General features: G+C 42.3%; 1 protein-coding gene across 1 annotated transcript in view; it reads right to left on the bottom strand.

Annotated features, from left to right (window-relative positions):
- Nucleotides 1-230: 230 nt before the first annotated feature.
- The window catches only part of abch1 (ATP-binding cassette, sub-family H, member 1), a 39735-nt gene continuing 18695 nt past the window's right edge, over nt 231-21270 (bottom strand). Inside the window, exons 7-20 of the mRNA XM_076285961.1 lie at nt 16025-16099; nt 15335-15521; nt 14919-15015; nt 14325-14493; nt 13025-13125; nt 11669-11739; nt 11439-11488; nt 10980-11036; nt 10741-10811; nt 10195-10283; nt 9471-9574; nt 7481-7640; nt 5416-5520; nt 231-2146 (exon numbers count right to left, since the gene is read on the bottom strand). Of these exons, the coding sequence (XP_076142076.1) occupies nt 2040-2146; nt 5416-5520; nt 7481-7640; nt 9471-9574; nt 10195-10283; nt 10741-10811; nt 10980-11036; nt 11439-11488; nt 11669-11739; nt 13025-13125; nt 14325-14493; nt 14919-15015; nt 15335-15521; nt 16025-16099 (1443 nt within the window). The 3' untranslated portion in view covers nt 231-2039. The remainder of the gene's footprint in view (nt 2147-5415; nt 5521-7480; nt 7641-9470; nt 9575-10194; nt 10284-10740; nt 10812-10979; nt 11037-11438; nt 11489-11668; nt 11740-13024; nt 13126-14324; nt 14494-14918; nt 15016-15334; nt 15522-16024; nt 16100-21270) is intronic.

A 21270-nucleotide genomic window follows, 5' to 3' on the forward strand; every position in this document is an offset into this window, starting at 1 on the left:
CACTAAAGTTAGGTTTTAAAACATATAGTGCATACTTAAGAGCGTTTGGTTGTTATCTGTTGTGGTGAATAATCTGCCATCTCTAAGTCAGTCACATGCTCACTGAACAGGACATGACAGACGGGCACTGACGAGGACCTGAAATGGCACACTTGAAGAAATATATGTTCACTCTCACTGCTAAAGATGGAATATTTTTGTAAAACAAAATACAGCTCCAGACACAAACACATCTTTGAACAAATTTACTCTTTAAAAAGACAAAAGTTAAACATCTCTTTATATATTTCTTTTGACATATAGCAGATAGATAGAGTCAAGACATCATAATTACAGGATCCGGGAGAGGTAGAATGCCAGAATTCTCAACAATTCCAGGCAGAACACAACGCCCTCTGTAAGGCTTATTGTGCTATATTCATCTCTGTCCATAAGTGTTTTAAAATTGCACACAACAGCCATGGAGTCCTGCTGGAATGGTGGAGGCACATGGGGTGGTCCCAACAGTAAACAGTCAAAAAAGAAAACAAAAATGAAAACACAATAATAACAGAAAGATGAGCATGAACTGTGTATGATGAGATAAACAGAAGGCAAAGAATATGTATTTGTCCCTTAATGCAAATAAACAGATGACCAAAAACAGCTGTATGGCTATGGAGGGGATAGATGGAATTGAATAGAACACTTCATACTATAAGGATTGTACCAAGCGAAATGAACTTTCTGTATAAATTGGCAATTAAGCAGAACTCGTAATATAACATACAGTTCACTGTCTTGTCCCAGAGCCCAAGCATCTCACATACATAAGCAATATTGGTACAATCTCTTTTTCACTCTCCTACTCTTCATTCTATTTTTAATCCTTTTCCTGTGTATAAGAATATGTGCACTTCCAGGCAACTAACACTGTCGTCAAAAGACAGCAACTTTCATACAAATCTAGCATTAAATACTTCATTATGCTGTACTATACTGTCACATGCTGTGAGATATACCACATGGCTTTGGGATTTAAAACCTTAAAACGCTCTAGCATACAATCATACAAAATCAATACAACAAGGAAACACAAAAAGACGTGCAATTTTCACTTCAAATGTTGCGTGGTCCAGGCACCCAGCTTTACCTGAATGTAAACAATGATTCTTATCAGTTCTTTCAGTTTCCACCTGACACTGGCATACATTGTTGAACTGTTTCACATGCCACAAAAGCTATAGACACAATATGTACAGCATTGTGTGCATCATCATAAATGCAAGGTTTTAGACATTGATACTTGTCTGCTTGCGTTGATATACATATATACGATGCTTGGTTAAAATAAGTCCCCCTCTGTCCTGCATGGTGGGGAAATGTTGTGGCAGATCAACAGATTTCCCCTCCAGTGATTAATGTGTAACTACTCAGTCCCCTTCACTATAGGGAACACAGGCACAGACAATCTGCAAAACTTGTGTGGAGAGTGGAGAGCACCAGATGACCTGATTGGATACAGCCACCAATTCTGCTAAGCAACTGGATGAGAGAATCAGGTCGGAGCTGTAGGCAAACAAAAACAGTGGTACTACAAGGGTAGATATCCTTTTGTCCGCTCAGCTATTTCCTTCACAATACTAGTTTGCTGGTTCAGCTATAGGTATTGCCATATCAATATGTTTCACATTTAGAAATGCTTATATGTCTTGCACTGATATAAAAAACTAATTGTCTTATAGTTGGTCATTTTACGTCACATGCCTAGAAGCATATATTAGCATGTCTCAGGTAAAAACAATGAAGAGTCAACAGGTATGTTTCGCTCTGCAGCTGCCAGTGATAAAGACAGGGAGGACGAAGAGACTGAGGCTCTGACTGACAAGTCCAGGCATCCACCCTTGTTTTCATTTCTGGAGGCCCAGAGTGTTATTGTCGGTTAGACCTCATGCGGAGGGAGCACGAGAGAGAGGCCTAACGGCGGGCTGCGGAGTCAGGGTCTCTTTCTGACGGGGCTCTCCCTCGTCCCCGAACACGTCTCTCTTGGGAAGGTGACTTCACGACCTCAGCTTGAGGATGACTGTGGCGAGGATGAGGAAGAAGGTGTTCCAGCCCAGAGTGACGGCGAAACCTCTCCATACCATCAGTCGTGTGAGACCCCATCCTATGGAAAGATGAAATGAACAGAGGTCAAATCCCCATCACTTAAACATACAGTACGTACTACATACAGTAGGCTATACAGTATGTAGACTTTTTCCCTTGAGAGAAAGTGGAACATTAAATAGAACATTATGTCCAATATTCCAATATGTGGTTTAATGTTCACTGAGAGAAAGTGGAATAGAACATTATGTCCAATATTCCAATATGTGGTTTAATGTTCTGCATTTCTCATAAGTGGGTCACTTTGATACTAAAAGTATGATTCTATGTAATGACTGTATGATATATGTACTGTCCCTGTGTATATCTGTGTGTGACTGTATTTAGAGATAAGTGGGAATATTATGACTTTGCAGTGTTTCACTGTTCTGCATAGCTGCGTCAGTCTATCTGCTCCGGATTGCCAGGTTGCCACTAATCAGAGTCTGATTCAGTGTAGTACACGTGAGATGGGATGACCAAAGCCATTTCCCGTCAGCCTGGAAGGATACTTAAACCCTAACTATTTCCTTGTCTAGTTAGAGCAGCTGATGGATCTTTAGGTGAAGTCATGCTGTCTCTCCCTTGATGCGCATCATTGTAAATAAACCCTGTTCCTGATTTTTCATACTATTGGTCTGACTGGGTCTCTATTAAATTATGGTATCAAAATTACCATCAGTTTATGGAGGTTCTACCGAGATTGATAAGGATTATATAGATCTATTGAATTAAGGATTGTTCTTTTTACCAAACTTACTGTGTGTGATCCCTCAGCCCGCTGGTAAGACGCGCTCTCGGTAAGTAGTATGTTTTGTTCCTTTAAAGTGCTATAGTCCTTAGCTGGAAACAAGGGAGATTCAGTTGAGCAAGATTACTGTCCATGTTGGGTGATACGCTACAGTAACCCTGGTTGGTCAGCTGTAAGCTATATAGGCCCTTGACAGAATTGGGCATTTTGCCCCCTGAAACAAGGAACAGATTGTGTGCGCACACAAAACCGGTCTAAGTCAACAAATCTCCTGAGAGTTACAGATGATTGATGCCAGGTCTGGGTGGGGGATCACCATCACTGGGTTGCTAAATTGGACAATCTGTCACATTTTGAGACCAGTCACTTTACGGTAACCAATCAGGAACATAAGTCTATGAGTTTATGTCTCAACATGTATGTCTATGTATGTTTCTGATCTATGGGTTATGTGTATGTGTTGCTTTGCAATTGTCTGCTAAAGGTACTCTCTGATACTAACATGTCGAGTGTCAACCTGTCCCTGCTTGAACTACTAATTTGGCATAGTTTGTTCGGAGCTGCAAAGCTATTTGAATCTAACAATACATCCGCCTCATCTGCGTTGTTGAGGAAAAGTTAACTTACTTGGCAGCTTTGTCTGCCTGTGGCAGCCACACATGGTCAGCAGCATTAGTTGGGCCAAACTAAGATAAAGGTGGGGACGCCTATTCAAAACATCCCAGTGCTGCTAACATTGTGTGTTAGCCAATCAAATATGCCACAAAATAATTAGGAGAAAGAATGTGTCTAAAACTATAGGCTACATGTTATGTGTATTGCAACTATGGGATGACCAACGCCATTTCCCGTCAACCTGGAAGGATACTTAAACCCTAACTATTTCCTTGTCTAGTTAGAGCAGCTGATGGATCTTTAGGTGAAGTCATGCTGTCTCTCCCTTGATGCGCATCATTGTAAATAAACTCTGTTCCTGATTTTTCATACTATTGGTCTAACTGGGTCTCTATTAAATCTATGGTATCAAAATTACCATCACCCTCTAGCCATTTAATGGAGCAGGGTAACCAGATGCCTGAGGCAGGTGGAACAGGTGACTAAAGTATTTTTCATAGTAAACAACCCACGGTCCCAAGAAAAGTAATTAATGTGAAAGGCAGCACCAAGGAGGAAAAGGATCTGAGCCTTTTGTTTAGCCAAGGCTCAGGTTCTCTCCGTCAATCTCTCATACTTTCCTGGATGACTACTCGTATCAAAGTGTACATAAACAAAGACTTCCTGTCTGGCCCGTATCGACCCCTTCTCATCACCCAATGGACCAGGAGCAACACGCAACCCTTGTACCACTGTCGGTAGCCGGTGTCCAGCCTGAGAGGGATAAGAAGGAGCGAAACGTTGAGAGCTGTTTGAATATGATCCCAGGGAGCACATAGACGAGACGGATGCTGAATAATTCAGAGGCCAGCGGCAGCACCTGACCACTGGGCCGACTCTGGGACGAGAATCTTAAGAGGGGACGAGAGTGGTGGCCACAGTGTGAAACATTCAGGAGGGATGAAAATGAGCTCAACTCAAGTGCCACAGTGTAGACGTACTAATCAACAAGAAAAACACCACCAACACCAACAACAACAACAACAACAACAACAACAAAACCCCACTAATCAGTAATCATCAATTATTTTGGTCTTATGTATCCATCATGTCTTAATCAATCTTCACATGTGTTGATATCCACACATTCAATTCTGCTCGTAAGCTTTCCCTCTGCTTTGCAGACTAAACGCGCCATGAGTGACTTGCTGCTGCTGGAGTGAGTAGAGAAAGCGATGACTATGGGTAATGTATGTCTCGTGTAAAGCATGGGTGATATACAATGACAACAGCTACAGCTACTATGACCGCCTGTGTTACATGAGCTGTGCGATGAGTTACATAAGGGAGGAAGTGGGTGCGGCACGCTGGAGTGTCAGCACTCATTAGAACCTGCAGGGACATTTACACGTGCTTCTGCTTCCACGTGTGAGTGTATGTGTGTGTGTGTGTGTGTACGCTGGTATGCTATTTCACTACATGAAACAGAGCCCGTGCTTGTGGGGGTATCTCAGTATACTGTGCCTTCCTTCAATAGTATTATAATATTACGGTTATGTGTAGATACTCACTGCAGTATGTTTGTGCTACTATGAACAAAATCATGCATTACCTGGGCATGTGTTGCAAATTTGTGCATTTAACTATGTCTCTAACTATGTATCAATAACAGTATTTGCATGTGTACACATGTGTAGGCATGTGTCCCTGGTTGTCCTCAGGTATGTGTTTATGTGTGAGTGTGAAGTAATTGTACTGCATGTGTGTACATGTGTGTTTTTGTGCTTTTTGCATGTTATGCATTTACACTATTAATGTACCTGATATTTTATCTGTACAACATTCAAGATTCAGTGCAATAGAAGACATGAGGGTAAACTGTATAAGTCTGTGTGTCTATGGGTGTGTAGTGCGTATGCATGTGTGCTTGTGTATGTGTTCACCTCTGTACATGATGCAGCGCAGGGCTTCGGAGGCGTAGGTCTGAGGCAGGGCCAGGCTGAGGTAGCGCAGGGGGTAGGGGATGCACTCCACCGGCCAGATCACTCCTGAGGGAGCACAGCACACACAGAGAACCACGTCCACATCAACAACATGCCCTAAAGAGACAATCAATCGATAGACGTTTCTAAGAGTACCGTGTCTGTGTGTGTGAGAGAGAAAGAGAGATAGAGAGAGATGTAGAGAGAGAGAGAGAGAGAGAGAGAGAGAGATAGAGAGTGAGTGTGTATGTGTTTGCATTTAGCGACTATAGTGGAGAGATATAAATCAATGTACGTATGTGTGTGTGTGTGTGTGTGTGTGTGTGTGTGTGTATTAAGGCAATTTACATCATTTACATCACACATTTACGTGTGTGTTTGCATGGCTTTCAGCGCATGTGATTCTAGGTTTGATTGGGCTGCGTTGGGTCTCTGGATTAATCAGCGGAGAGTGGGGTCATGATCTCATTAAAGGCCGATGGCTTCCTTTTTCCGCCTGGCCGAATGACCCACCCTGTCCAGAGCACATTCCTCCTTGGCCTCAGTCTCTAGGTAGCCCCACTCTTCCATGCCTTCCTCTCCCTCTATCAGAGCTGAGCACTGAGCTGGCTCATATGACAGTGAAGTCATGCCCACAACCTTTTCCCAGCATGGAGCTACTTCCTGGGTGATTTCACCCCAGGCAAGTTATCTCACACCAGCAGACTCATTAAAGGCGCAGTCAGGGATTGCACAGGAAGCCGTAATTGTCTGTGTTTATGTTTATATTTAAATGTTTTAATTTATTAGCAGATGCTTTTGTGCAAAAAAAACATAGCCTACATTATATTTTAACCTAGGACCAAACGATATACACCAGAGAGGTAGCTCACCCCTACCTTCAGTAGGCTATTCCCAGAAAATATCCATGCATCCATGAGTTTATTTTTTTTTGGTGTCTGCCCCCACTTTGTTTGTTTCCAGTTTTTGGAGCCTGGGCTGCCTACAGAGACCGTTTTTTTTTTTTACAGTGTAATCACTGAATGAGCAGCTAGCGGGTGTGAGGAGATGATTGCTGAATGTGACAAAAATGTTATGGGCTTGAAATCGCATAAAATCCCTGACTTTAAGTGGTTTAATGCAGTGTTTCTCAAAGTGTGGTCCGGGGACCACTGGTGGTCCGCAAGCTATCCCAAGTGGTCCGCGAGCAGACTTGGTAAAATATAATATAGATGAGTTGTTTGCAATATTGAACCAACTTGTATGTAAATCCAAACAGGTCTGCAACACTACAGTATCTATGACAGTTTAAATCATATAAATCCTCTGACACAATAAGCAAAGTGCAAAGACAATAAGCAAGGTGGTTCAGTGAGTAGGCCTATTGTGTAGGCTAATATACTGTTGAAGTAGGTCTAATCTTTTTTTTTTTTTAGCTATTTGGTCCGTGCGTTTCTTTTTTAGTGGTTAAGTGGTCCTTTGTCTGAAAAAGTTTGAGAAACACTGGTTTAATGTACTATTTCACTGCCCAAAATAACCATTCATGAATAAATTAGCGACAATTAATCAGTTCATGGCCCCAGCAGTGGCGCGACTGGCTGGGGCACCTGAACCGTACGCCGGCGACCCGGGTTCGAATCCCGCCCCGTGGTCCTTTCCGGATCCCACCCCGACTCTCTCTCCCACTCACTTCCTGTCAATCTCCACTATCCTATCTAATTAAAGGCATAAAAAGCCCAAAAATATATACTTAAAAAAAATAAATAATCAGTTCATCGATTAGCTATAAAGTAATTGCCAACTACTTTGGTAATCGTTTCCTGCTTTACTTTACTTTAGATCTCTATGACAGTAAACTAAATATGTTTGGTGTGTAGACAAAACAAGGTATCTGAAGTCAAAATCTTTGGCTTGATTGAAAATGTTTACCTAATTTTCTGACATTTAATCAATTAAACAACTAATCAATTAATAGAGAAAATAATTGATAACTATGAAAATAATCGTTAGTTGTAGCCCTAACTCAAAATGCTGTGGTGATACTCACCGCTGATGATGAGATTGGGGTAAAAGACACCGAGGGCAGCCTGGTTGGCAGACTGCTCGTCATCGATGGCAGATGAGATGACCAATCCGAAGGAGATTCCTGTCACCCCTTGCAGAATAATTAAAGAGACGACCAGGGCCAGAGATCCCTCATTAGGAATCTGGAAGATGGAGAGAAAAAAGAAAGGGATAGAGAAGAGAGGGGCAGAAAGAGAGAGAGAGAGAGAGAGAGAGAGAGAGAGAGAGAGAGAGAGAGAAAGAAAGGAAGATATGGTTGCTGACATGGACTGAATGAAGTTGAGTTCAGTGAGATCACCAGTGACTTTAATAGTGCTCCCTCTTAATTTGGGACAGTATAAATCTCTCTCACACTTGAAAGCCACATACCGAGAGGTCATAAAGAACATAATATATTTAGGCAGCTAAATTCCAGGTGTATCTTCATATCTCCAGGGCATATATAGTGCTGAAACATATCTTGTGTGGTAGTAAGAAGACTGCATATGGTGTGTGTGTGTGTGTGTGTGTAGATGTGTGTGTATGTGCATGTTTGTGTGTGCGTGTGTGTGTGTGTGTGCACGCGTGCCTGCAGGAGGTGTGCGTGCTGATGTTTAGTGTCCCAGTGACAGTTCCTCTCGGGCCGGTGCTATTCCAGAGGCAGGCAGGCCTGTGGACTCACAACTGCCACTCACACACACACCACTCCAAAAATAGCCCTGGACCAGCCTCTGTGTGTGCTCAGTGGTTACCACAGCAATAGCACTGTCGTCGTGGCGATTGCATTCTGAGCCCCGGTTGCCATAGACTCTGTACGCAAGTGATGAGGCAGATTTATAATGCCCCGACCTCACTTGTCTTTGTGGATTCTGCCCAAGTGATATTTCCCACCCCCACTCCACTCCCTCCACAGCACCTCAGTTACAAGGCAAATGTCAGTACCGTTAGGGACCCTGCCACGTGCTTATTGAGAATCAATGCCGTCGGCTCCCCGAATTTCCATTCGTTTGTCTGTCTGTCCTCGTGCTGACCCCTCCGGTGGGGGACACTCTGTCTGGGTGCAAAATCATCACATTATCCAGCCGGGGCCTCACAGCCTCTAAAATAAACACCTGCGGCGTAACCACATATGGCCAAGCTAGTGCGATTAGGAGAGAGAGACACAGGGAGACAGAGAGAGAGAGGGAGAGACAGAGACAGAGAGGGAGGCAGAGACAGTAAGAGGGGAGTTTGAGATGACCGCAATTACACATACACACAAAAAAACAGAACACACTCCCACAGCATCCGCGAACACACACACACACACACACACACACACACACACACACACACTCACACACTTCTGTCTAAATAAACACACCTTCAAACACCAAACAGACAAACAGACAGACAAACAGACACGCGCGCACACACACATACATTTCTGTCTAAATAAACACACCTTCAAATACCGGACAGACAGACAGACAGACAAACACACGCACACACACCAGACAGACACACACATACACACACACACACAGACGGGGCCCAGCTGAAAGGGCAGGCCGGAACATGAGCCGTGGACACTGCATGATTCATGAGCGCTGGGCTCTGGTGCTAGTGCCTGGGCAGCCGCGGAGGGCCCGAGATGCACAGGACACAATGGCCGCCTCAGCACTGCCTCATTACAATGCAGTCGAGAGACAGAGGGCCACCCACACACACATCACACTACCCATTTAAAACAAAGCAACTCTGTTGTCCTTTCTCTCCCTCTTCCCCCCTGATCTCTCTATCTCTCTCTCTCTCTCTCTCTCTCTCACTCCCCTTCATTCCTCTTCCTATTGTGTGGTTCTTTGTCTTTCTTCCTTGCTCTTTCTCTCCCGCTGTGTCTCATGATTTTCTTCTTTTGTCTGTGTTACTCATATGCCCATGTGTATTGTGTGGTTTGAGTGAATGTCTTTATTGGGGGAATAGTGTGTGTGTGTGTGTGTGTATGTATATCTTACTTTGAAGACGAGGAGGATGAAGAGGAGCATCAGGATGATCTGGACGCTGATGACCAGGAGCTGGGAGAACAGGTGCGCAAGCATGGTCTCTAGGGAGCTTACACCTACACACACACACACACACACACACACACACACACACACACACACACACACACACACACACACACACACACACACACACAGGAGATCAGCCTCACTGAACACAACCCTCCTCAGACTCTCTGTCTCATTCTATCTCTATCAATCTCACTCTTACTTTCTTTCTTACTTATATACATTTTCTATCTTTCTATCCTCCATGTATCATCTATCTATCTATCTATCTATCTATCATCTAACATTAACATTCCTTCTAGTCTCACATACTCAAGAGACCCAGCCTGTTGGGTTTTCTAATTACAAACCAGCTCTTAAAATAGAGTGTGAGATTACAGGCTGGGGAGGTGTTTTAGGGTTTATGCAGAAACTCTTCAGGTGCTAAAACTAAGAATAGTATGCATTATTCAACAGTGTCTTTAAGAGTCCAGTAGACAAAAATGACCTATTTTGAGCTATACAGACTATAGTTAATTTCCAGCTGTACTTTTGAAATAGCAAAATACATAAAATGGGAAGAACATGGAACATGCTGCATGTAGAGCAGACACCAATCAAGCCTTGTGTGGTACAATGGAAGACTAAAATGTCCATAATTCAAATAATGATCATATATATGTGATACCTGCAACCCAACACCTGTCCAGCAGGCCTTCCTTTCTCTCCAGCACAAACGACAAAGCAGTCAGGCCTACAGCCAGATAGAAAGTAATACTGTCGCCAGAGGGGGTGTGGTGGGGAGAGACCGGAAGAGAGAAATCAAGAGTGGTTTCCAGAACAAAACGAAATCGAAACAGCAGAATTAACACAAGTTGTTTTTCACTGTGAGGTTCTCACAGGAAGCTACTCACAAAATTACACCACAGCACTGCGTGCTTCCTACCAAAATGACATCACATGATAGTGCTTACTCAACACAAAAATAAAGATATCTCTCTGTGACACATATCTACTGTCAGCTCAGGGCATTGCAGTCATTTTGAATTATTTTATTTTTTTCATTTTCTATGTGCCCATATGTGCAGGTAAATACATAAACTGATGCAAAATAAATCACAGTACAGTCAAAAGGTTGAAAGTGGTTGAATCTATCAGAGATCATATGCTTGGCTACGCCAACCATGCTATAACATGAACTAGTGTAATACATGCTCTGTTGAAAATGTCCTACCTCAGAATAGCTCCAGGAGTTACGAAGGTGGTGAAGTCTGTATTCTTGCTGCCATAAATGGGCTCCTCAAACTACAAACACAGGCACTGAAAATTATCAGATATTCACTGACAAAATTGTGTTTGTGTGTGTGTGTGTGTATGCTTATATATCTGTGTCTGCACTGTGAGAGGGGTGTTTAGGGTTTATTTGTAAATGAAATTAAATGAAAAGTTCAAATGTCACAATCAGGTTCTTACCTTAATAGGAGGAGCTACCATATAAGCCATACTACCCAGTTTTGACTGGACAAATCCCTGTAACACAGCATAGGGATGCAGTCTGATTAAGGATCAAGTTTCCCATGAAAATTAACAGCGAATTCAAGTTCCCACATTAGGCCCTTTTGCACTGTAAGAACTTTTTGCAGTTCCTATCATCTCAGAGTTCCTACAGTGTGCGAATGCAAACAGAGAAAAAGCCCTATGAACTGTGTACTGAAGTTGTAGTAGTAGCCTCTCCAGTTAGTACTTAGTAGAACTGTGTTCTTAGAACCGCTGTGTCCTAATGCGCCTATTATCTCTGAATTAAATGTTGCTAAAATAAGTCACAAACTCTTTGGGGACACACCTATGTTTGCATTCACAGAGGTAGGCTATTTGTACAGTGGACCTGCTGGTTTCTACCACAAAGAAAATTAGTAGAAATATGGCACTAACCTCAAAGGCGTCATGAAGCTTCTTCTGCAGCATTATCGCAATTTGACGATCTGAAAAGAAAAAAAAAATGTTTGCCTACATTTTTTTTTTCAATCAGTGTCTTGAACTGTGCAGATAATCAAACGGTAAGGCTTTTTGGAGCGATCCCGCACCACCACCTAGTGGTGATAAATGCACTGATGAACTACATCAATAACTGGCAACATGGCAATCTCAAATGAACCACTCACTTGTTAGGTCCAACCAGACATGCACAGAACCACCATCCACCACATCTCTTGAACTCCGGGGGTTCAGCATTCTACAGAAACAATGGAGGAACAGGAAAACAACATAAAAACACTTTACTGACCATCTATGCTGGCATACACATGTCTTCTTTTTCATTTTCAGTCATAGAAAAAACAACAACCATTTTTTCTGTAATATGACTGTAAACACTTCATGCATTGTTGACTGATTAAAAGCATTACATACGTTGTACATTTGCATGCTTAAGATGACTGGTGTGCACCTTGACCGATTTGACCGACAGGCCAGACCAGACTTTCCACTGTCGTGGCAAGGTGATTCTAACCTTCAGCTATGCGATTCTACCTTTCCTGCCTTCCCTAAGCCTCCACCGGACTACCCTGCCTACTACTACATGATGCCGGTTTGTTTACAGCTATTACAGAACTTGCCAGAGGGTGGAATCTGCTTAAGGGTGAAATCTTGACCTGCTTTGACACAGCAGGCTTGTTGCGGTTTCATGGCTGATGGGTCTACTGCCTTGTAGTGCTTTTGCTTTCAGAGGGGAATTTAGCTTTCTCTGGTCTTGAAGACTTGGGATTGACCAGAGACTTTATAATGAAAGTCAAAAGAATCCTCCATAGAAATGCATGAGGTTAGTTTGTAACACCAATATGGCAGTAGTCTACACATATTCCGCCCCTTCCTGTGTGCCTCCGCATTCACTTGAATAGGAAAATAGCTACCTGATAACGGCCCAAAGTTCGTTGCAAGATGGCCGTCAAGTGGGGGTTTGCCTAAAAGGACTTTGGAATAACTCACATAAAGAACTCTTCAGTTATAAACAGGACTTAGGACAGCCAATAGGAATTCAAACAAGGCAGGAGTACACAGAAAAATAACCACCACTTGTAGTTACGTGCTTTATCTTGTGACTACGAAGAATGGGGAAGGCAAAAGAGAGAAGTTGAGTTATGGGTCAGTTAAAGACTTGTGGTTTGCGTAGACTCTGAACCCACCAACTGTGAACAAACCAACGAGTAACTTTGAACAACTCTGTAACTAATTCATATATCATAGTGTAAGTTGTTACAAAACACCACAGTTACCCCAGAGATCTTTGTAAACCCTGATAGGTTGGCAACTTTACAGAAGATATATGGGATGAGGAAAGTTCAGAAAGGTGTTTACTTGGTGTGCTTGACTGCACTGGCTGGGTGTGAGCACTGACTGGTTAAGCTCTAACTAAACTGGCTGGTGTGTCCAAGACATCTCCTGTGTGAGTTTTCACACTGGTAGAGGACTCTTCTGCATCAGTTCTGAGACAGCCCATAAGGAACAAGTGTGCTGCTCACCTCTTGGTCAAGTAACTAGTGAAGTTTTTGCCAAACTCTATGACTCCCCAATATTCTCCATTATGGATGCCAGCAAAAGCTTCAGCATGGGACAGGTTGACCTGAGAAGGAGATAACACTTTTTCAGTCTTACATGAATATAGTAAATATAGCAAATATAGTACAACAAATACATATCACACTAATATCAAACTTCAACAAATACCTAATTTGCTTACTTATCTAATAAAACTTCCCTGATGAATGAATAGAGGTAACACATATTACAGTAATCTGAGGGAAATAAAATTCACAGACCTGCGATCATTTCTGAATAAAAGTTTTGTTTAATTATACATGCTGCTCTGTAACACATCCTGTCCTCTTTAAAATAAATGTCTGTTCAGAAAAACAAATCTAAAACAACTTTCATGGGGGAGAAATGAAACCTGGTGGTGAAATGTGCAGCTCTCCAGCTGCGTTTGCTGACCCAAACAGGAAGCGAGCCTGATCACGTCCACTCTCTCTCTCTCACACAGAGTCTCACTAAACATCTGAACTCGCAGACAACACTGACAACACCTCCCATCAAATCATATTAACCAGGGTTTTAAAAGAAGTTGATCACACTTAATTACAAGCAGGTTGCTTTATAATAAATAACTTAGTAACCAACTCATGCATATTGTGGCAATTAGATGTCATTGGTACATGTAAAGAAAAACTGGTCTCTACTGAGGGGGATGCTGGATGCTACTTGTTCCGAGATATACCGCAAAATCCAAGCAGTGGCAACAGAGCACGGGAGCAGCGTAAGAGGGAACAGGGTTCATACTCTACGTCAAGTATAAAATTCTATGACTTTTCCCTGACTTTCCCTGACAAAAACCCTGAAATTCCATGTTGTCTGAATTTCCAGTTGTCTGACTTTCCCTGACAAAAACCCTGAATTTCCATGACCTATTGAGATTAAGATTTCAGAGCAGCCACGTAGCGTTCAAGAATCTTTGACTTTTTTAAAGCAGAATATGAATAAAAGGGCATTGAATAAATGGCTATCCAATGGCTAACCATAACCACTCAAAAAAGCAGTAAAGCTAATAACCAGATATATACCAATTCTGCGTGGAAATATATTTGTATTAATGTGTTTTGGCAAGTATATTCTAAACTGCTACAACAAAATTCCCTAATATTCCATGACTTTGTCACAAATTTGTTAAAAATTCCTTGACTTTCCATGTCTGGAATAGACTTTATCAAAACTCCATGATATTCCAGAAATTCCGTGACCCGTGGGAACCCTGAAAAAGGACAACACCTGGATGATGCTGGAGTTGTCCAGGAAGGAGAGGAGGGATCGGCTGAATGAGTGTGTGCCGGTTTCGTTGTTCACCACGGCCACCTGAATGCCTTTGGGATCCCCGCCAATGCACAAGCACATGAGAGAGATCTGGATGACGGGCAAAAGGAACTGGAAACACAGGGACCTGAGGAGACACAGGCCAGGGCACAACACACTCCAATCATCGCCTCACTCAAACATAAAACACCTACATTTACAGGGAGACATCTTAATGATGAAAAAAACCCTGTTATTTTTGCATTATTTGTAAATATTTGTATTGTTATTTTGATGATCAACATCATTGCTGTTACGTTGGTGTGTTCACCATAAAAAACAAAGCAGCAATTGGTAATGCTTGAAAAGCTCAGTCTTTGTTATCTGCCAGCAAAAATACCATCACTGCCATTATCATCATCATCATCATCACCATCAGCAGCAACATCAGCACCACCATCACCACCCTTATCATCATCATCATCAGCACCACCACCACCACCATCACCATCCTTATCATCATCATCATCAGTAGCAGCATCAGCACCACCACTCTCATCATCAGGAGCCTACCCTGGCATCCTCTTCATCCGCACCAGTGTCTTAATCACCAAAGCAGCAACGTTCCGCCACTTTGGCACCACGTGCCGAACCCTCACCTTCCAGTCCGCTGATTTACACACACACACACACACACACACACACACACACACACACACACACACACAGACAGACAGACAGACAGACAGACACACACACACACACACACACACACACACACACACACACAGACATACACACATACACACACACACAGACAGACACCCACACACACACACACACACACACACACACAGAGAGAGAGAGAGAGAGAGCAAAATAAATACATTATAGTTCCTTATTGATGTGTTATTACACTAATGCTGTATTTAGTCCTATAATAGGATTTTGAGGCATCTCTCCATTGTCGTCCTTTTTATCAGAAGTACCTGTAAATCTGGGCACTTCATCTGCCGGTGAGGGGCTCTTCCCTGAGCTGAGGATGGGGCGGCTCTCGTCCTTGTAAGCCTCTGGAGTCTGGCTGTCCACCATGAGCTTCCCCTCAGAGCTGCTCTCCTGCTTAGACACCATTTGGTCTGAATCCTCACACAGCTGCAGGAAGGCACACTCCAGCGTCTGTGTGATACACACACACACACACAGGCACAAACACAAACAAACACACACACAGACAGACACACACACACACACACAGAAAGAGAGAAAGAGAGAGACACACACACACATAGAGAGAGAGACACACGCACACCCACACACACATACACACACGGCTAAGATTACAACTATGACTACAATGGTCAGCATAGTCAAAGCCAAGTACAGCATTCATATACAGTATAGCATCCAAGTCCATGAACATGTCAAAAGGGCAATGGATCACCAATCACATTTTGCAAATATATATTGTTGAGAGTTGAAAACCATAGCATTTGAACGACTGCAAGGTTCAAGACCATTTAACCACAGACACACACACACACACACACACACACACACACACACACACACACACACACACACTGCAGTGACACAGTATAAAACACTTCTTTGCTTATGTAAGCCATTGTGAGAGCAGAAAGGCGTAGCTTTTAGTGTGCTGTTTAGTGTGCTGAACGCACCAGTGAGTTGCGCTGCTCCATTAGGGTCTCAGGTGGAGCCTCAGCAAGTAGTTGCCCACCTCGCATCAGACCCACCTACATATGGGGTAGAGAGAGAGAATTTGAATTTTCAAAAACTCTTTATTACAATCTTAAAAATACATCAAGATCAACTTGACACTGTACTCAAAAAGTAAAAGTTAGGAAAGTTAATTAAAGTAATGTGCAATCTGTATCACGCATAATACACGCTGTTGTAGCACCATTTTTCCTCAAAAACATCAAAAATCTTCATAGATTTATAAAAATGAAAATCAATCAACATACGACACCTTACAAGAATAGAAAACACCATTAGAATATCAACATCTACATCCTGCTCAACTTTCCTTTTACGACTAACATATATCGCCATCTTTGCTTGCCCAAGCAGAAAGTTTAGGAGCTGACACTAGAATCGATGCTTTTGTACATATTTAAAACCAAAAATGAAAAACTCCGAAGATAAACTTTCATCAAACTTAAAGAAAAGTGTCATCAATACAGCAAAAAGAGGTCTGAGTCTCTGGCAGTGCATAAAGGCATGGAATACAGTCTCCCTTACAGAACAAAAAGGGCACCCTTGATCAACCATTGGATTTAAAACAGAAATAAAAGCATTCACTGCTATTGCAGCATGCAGAATACGCCATTGTAGATCGCCAGCTTTTTTAGTTAATGGTGACTTGTACAACGCTTGCCATTGTGGTTTGACATCATTTTCAACCTGCAAAACTTCACGCCAGGGTGTATCCACCCTCTTGTCCAGAGACCTTTTATTTAGGGAGAGAACACACAGTTAATACAATGATTTACTAGTTGCAGCTGTAGGACCCAGGAAAACTAAACTATCTGGGAGTAAGTAGCAACCAGTGCAACCTGTTAAATCTGGAAGTAGAGTAAGTCTGGGAAAGGGGTCATGGCAGTCAGGGCTACACTCCCCCCCAAAATAATCTCCAAGCAATTGCATCTCCTCCCCAGTTAGGAGAGACCGCCAGGCTCGGACTGGTAATCTGTACAACCGGGCATGCCCGGTGGGCCGGTCCGCATGTGGGCTGGTGAGCTCCGGGATTTTTTATTATTCTTTTAAGTTATTTAGCCTATTTGCGACCCGTCATGTAGGCATAGTGCATAAGCCTAGCCTATAAATGCAGTTGCATCCATTTGGCTTGGGGGGTGACAGGTCAATCATTTTGGCCTCTTCATGACAGGTTCAGTGTGTGTTACGATCACACTGCCCCACCCCTCAAGTGGATTTGTCCAAGCAGCCGCTAGGTTTGTGGGGAAAATATAGCCTACGAGTGCATGGTAGCCTAGTAGGTGCCCTCCGCTGGCTGGTGTTCACATCACAGTTTAACCGTAAACAGTAACCAGAGGTCTAGTTTTATTCCATAAATGTATTGTTTTTATAGACGTTAGTTGCACGCGCTACCAGCTTCCATTTAGTGCACCATGTAGGCCAGTGATTCTTAAACTAGGGGTCGCGACCCCAAATGGGGTCGCCAAAAACTTCCGTGGGGTCGCCACTGTATTCTGTATTTCTGTATTCAGTCTGAAATTATTATTAGGTGAAACAAAGGAAAATAATATTGGCCTTTTCTGCCTTTTTCTTATTTACGCAGTTAAGAGAAGAGAGAGAGATGTTTTCGTCTTTCAACGAGATCTGGTTCAGTCTATGGGCTACTGGTCCGCTGATAGAAACAATGTATAACTATCTGCTCCCACTACGCAAACTCAACTTGTTCCTGCTATTTTAAGTAAAACAAAACAAAAGACATAGGTAGCCTACTAGCCAAAATGGACAGGTGGCTGCTTAAAACATTGAACAAAAGCTCGGAAGTGCCATCTACCAGTGCGTCTACTCCTCCGTGATCCTCAGACGGGACAAGTCTACAGTCCGGTGAGAATAAAAAACAACAAACGGCGCGTCGGCTTTATCAGAATTTCTGAAACATGCATTCACTTGCCAAGTTAAAGATAACCTCGACCACCCACAATGTGTCATTTGCGGCGATGTTCTGGCGAATGAGAGCTTAAAACCTGTCAAAATGAAACGACATCTCAAAATACAGATGTCGGCTCAGCACCGTGGAGGAAAATCTCTGTGTCACCATGCAGCATTCCTCCTAGAATTAACTTGCTATGTTCACGGAAGCATGCCCACCCTTCCCATTGAAATTGTTAAAGATAGTAAACCAAAAAAGGGAAATAAAAAAAATACTGTTATTGTTATCGCCATAAATATAATTAATGTAACGTTGTAGGCCTAATGCTGCATGTGTATGTGTGTGTGCGTGCTTGTGTGTGCGCGTGCGCTACGCACATCACTCTGATCTGATATGGCGGCAGCCTACACTTGTTTAATCGTGATTGTTTTGTTTTGTTTTTGGTTCTTGTTCATATGGAGTAAATAAAACAAATGACTTTGCTTTCTAGTTTTTGCTTGATTTGTTAACGTTTGAGGGGGTATTTGAGTAGGCTAAGGACCTAGAATGGATTTGGGGAAAGTGGGGTCGCCAGACCTCGCCATACTTTTTTGTGGGGTCGCCAGACAAAAAGTTTAAGAACCACTGATGTAGGCTACTGTAGTGCGGTTCTGTCAACATAAAAAAAAACTACGGGTAGTCTACAATTTTCGCACAACTTGGTGGAAAAGTGTAGCACAGGTTAAAGAAAATCCATTCATTTTTGGAGTTGATCCTATTCAAAAGGAACTTCAAAGTATTTCCCATATAGTAGGCCTAGCCTTTTAGCTCAGAACGACAGTGAAACACACAAACTTGGGCAAAAACGTTTAGTAGGCTATACTTGTGGTGATAGCCAACAGTTAATGGGAATTGCGGACTATAACCAAAGTAAAGGAGATTTGCACCAAATTAAGTTAATTAAATTAATGGCCGTGGTTGTGTTTCTACAACACATTGGCACAAAACGTAATTTCTGTCAACTATGACGATGTCCCATGTTCAGTAGCCTATATTTTTCATTTAGTCAAGCAGTGACATGTGGTTTAATGCATGGGGTAACATGACGTGAGACAGACAGAATATGAGACTGTCTTGCCTATCCCTGAATCCTGTCCCTCTCAAATCACTTTAAAATGGTGTGATTAGCAACCAGAATTTAAAAAAAGAGACACCCCGGACCCCCGTGTTATTGTGATTAGGCTATAGATCTAAAATCTAAATGTTTAATGTTTGGGTTCAGTTTATGAAGTGTTGCTACAGCATAATACTGGGTGTTTGTTATTTATGGGGGGAATCAGATTTTTTTTTTTTTGGGTGGTGGGCCAGTCCAGGAGAAAATTGCCAGGGCCGAATTTTGTTCCCAGTCCGACCCTGGAGACCGCCATTTCCCAAGTAGCTGATCAACTATCCTAATGGACTTCACACCTAAGTGTTGAGCTAAAGTATGGCTATTACTGAAATCAGGACCAGCAAACTACTAGATCCCCAAGGGTTGTAACTCCAGAACTGATACGCTTAGAAGTAGGTACCAGGGACAAATCCTGACTCACATCAAGAACCGAACCATGAATCAGAGGCTCCTTCAACAACCAGAATAATGAGCTTGTCTGTCGTGGGCGTTGTATTATAAATAGAGACCAGACTTTAAACATATTCTTATAAAATGCACAGGGATTAAAGTGAAAAAAAATCGTTTGACTGAATTTTTTTAAGGCCATAAGTCATACGTTGTTCATATCTATCTATAGAGATAGCATCCCTTTTGCGGTCGCGACCTATTGATTTTTAATGTACAAAAAGATGCAAACAGCAAAGTAAAGGGAGTATTCACCTTATTCACACGGTGGCCATTGTTTAAACCAAAACGAGGCTACAGGGTACACTTACTATATAATTAATGCCACCTACAGGTGAATGCATAGAACATAACAATCCTATGGTTTGTGTACCCTGTAGCCTCGTTTTAGCAGCCAATGGCCGCCATGTGAATAAGGCGAATTGAGAGTGTTTTTGATTGAGATTGAGTTTTCCTGATGAACAAAACAATATTTCAGTACTATCCCTGACCATTGCTGACAAGCCATTGCCGTTCTTTTCTACTGCAGCAATATTGTAGAAGGGCTTTAACTTATACTCTTATTTAATTACTTCAGGCCAAAAGTGTTTAAAGGGGAGATTTTTTTCTTTTCTTGTTAATATGCAATTCAACCCCAAGTAAAATCTATAAAATCAAGTTTGCAAGACTTCACATTTCCTCATCAAAGTAATGACTCAGAACATTCGAGATATTGTTCATATTTCAATTTGTTGCCTCATCCGCATTTAATGAAAACGTGGTAATTTTGAGTTTTACAGACAACTCAGATATCCAATGAGCAGCAATACTGTGTGTGCTCATGCAGGAGGTCTGCGCATTTGATAATGACAATCTGGAGAGGGCGCTTTTGTCTTCAGCATCAGATTGTATAAGGTTGACAAGAGGTTGCGATATGGTGAGGGACAGGTCGTGTTGCGCTATGAAAGAACATGCGTAGCCTACTTTCTGAGCGCAAAAACTGTCAGCCATAGATAAATGTAGTTTGTAGTTCTCCCCCGTTTCCAACAGCCGCCCATCTCTATTTATTTTTTAACTTATGACACCTGTGCCTTCCTTTAGCAACAACGCATCCATGACAGCTAGTGGACTTGCCAAATAGACGCACACAAATCATGACGCTAATATGCGAGGTTCTGGTTGGCCTACTGGTCATGGTTTTGTGCTACAAATTAATAATATTTTATAGCAAAGTTTAAAGTTGACTATTTTAATTGCATGGTTATTTTTTGTCAACATACACTCACAACCTACTGTCGTTAAATGTGAAGGCCTAAGCAAAATAGGCTACAAGGCTGCATGTCTGTGCGTCACAAACACGACTGACCCCCTTACTCAACAGTTCGCGATGATGACAGTATTATTATTTTATGTTAACAAGCTCAGTCAAAACCTTCCGCAAAACCTACCGCAAATTGTGAAAAACATTGTTGTACATGTCATAACAGACGGGATAATAAATGGCATAGGCTACGGTTTATATTGCGTCGCTCGCTTTACACATATTAGTTGCATTGATTAAAAACTGTAACAATAATAGGTTACATCGGGTGGCATAGCAGGCTGTCTGTTCAAGTCATAGCGACACCCAAAATGAATGACTTCCCCTGACAAGAGTTTGCAAGAAACTGTCTACATTGATGCACGGAAAGAACACAGCCTACGCC

The sequence above is a fragment of the Alosa pseudoharengus genome, unplaced genomic scaffold (assembly GCF_046254945.1).
Source record: "Alosa pseudoharengus isolate Yale_2024_CS ecotype anadromous, Long Island Sound unplaced genomic scaffold, YU_APseudo_1.1 YU_APseudo_1.1_scf_15, whole genome shotgun sequence".
Taxonomy (NCBI): domain Eukaryota; kingdom Metazoa; phylum Chordata; class Actinopteri; order Clupeiformes; family Clupeidae; genus Alosa; species Alosa pseudoharengus.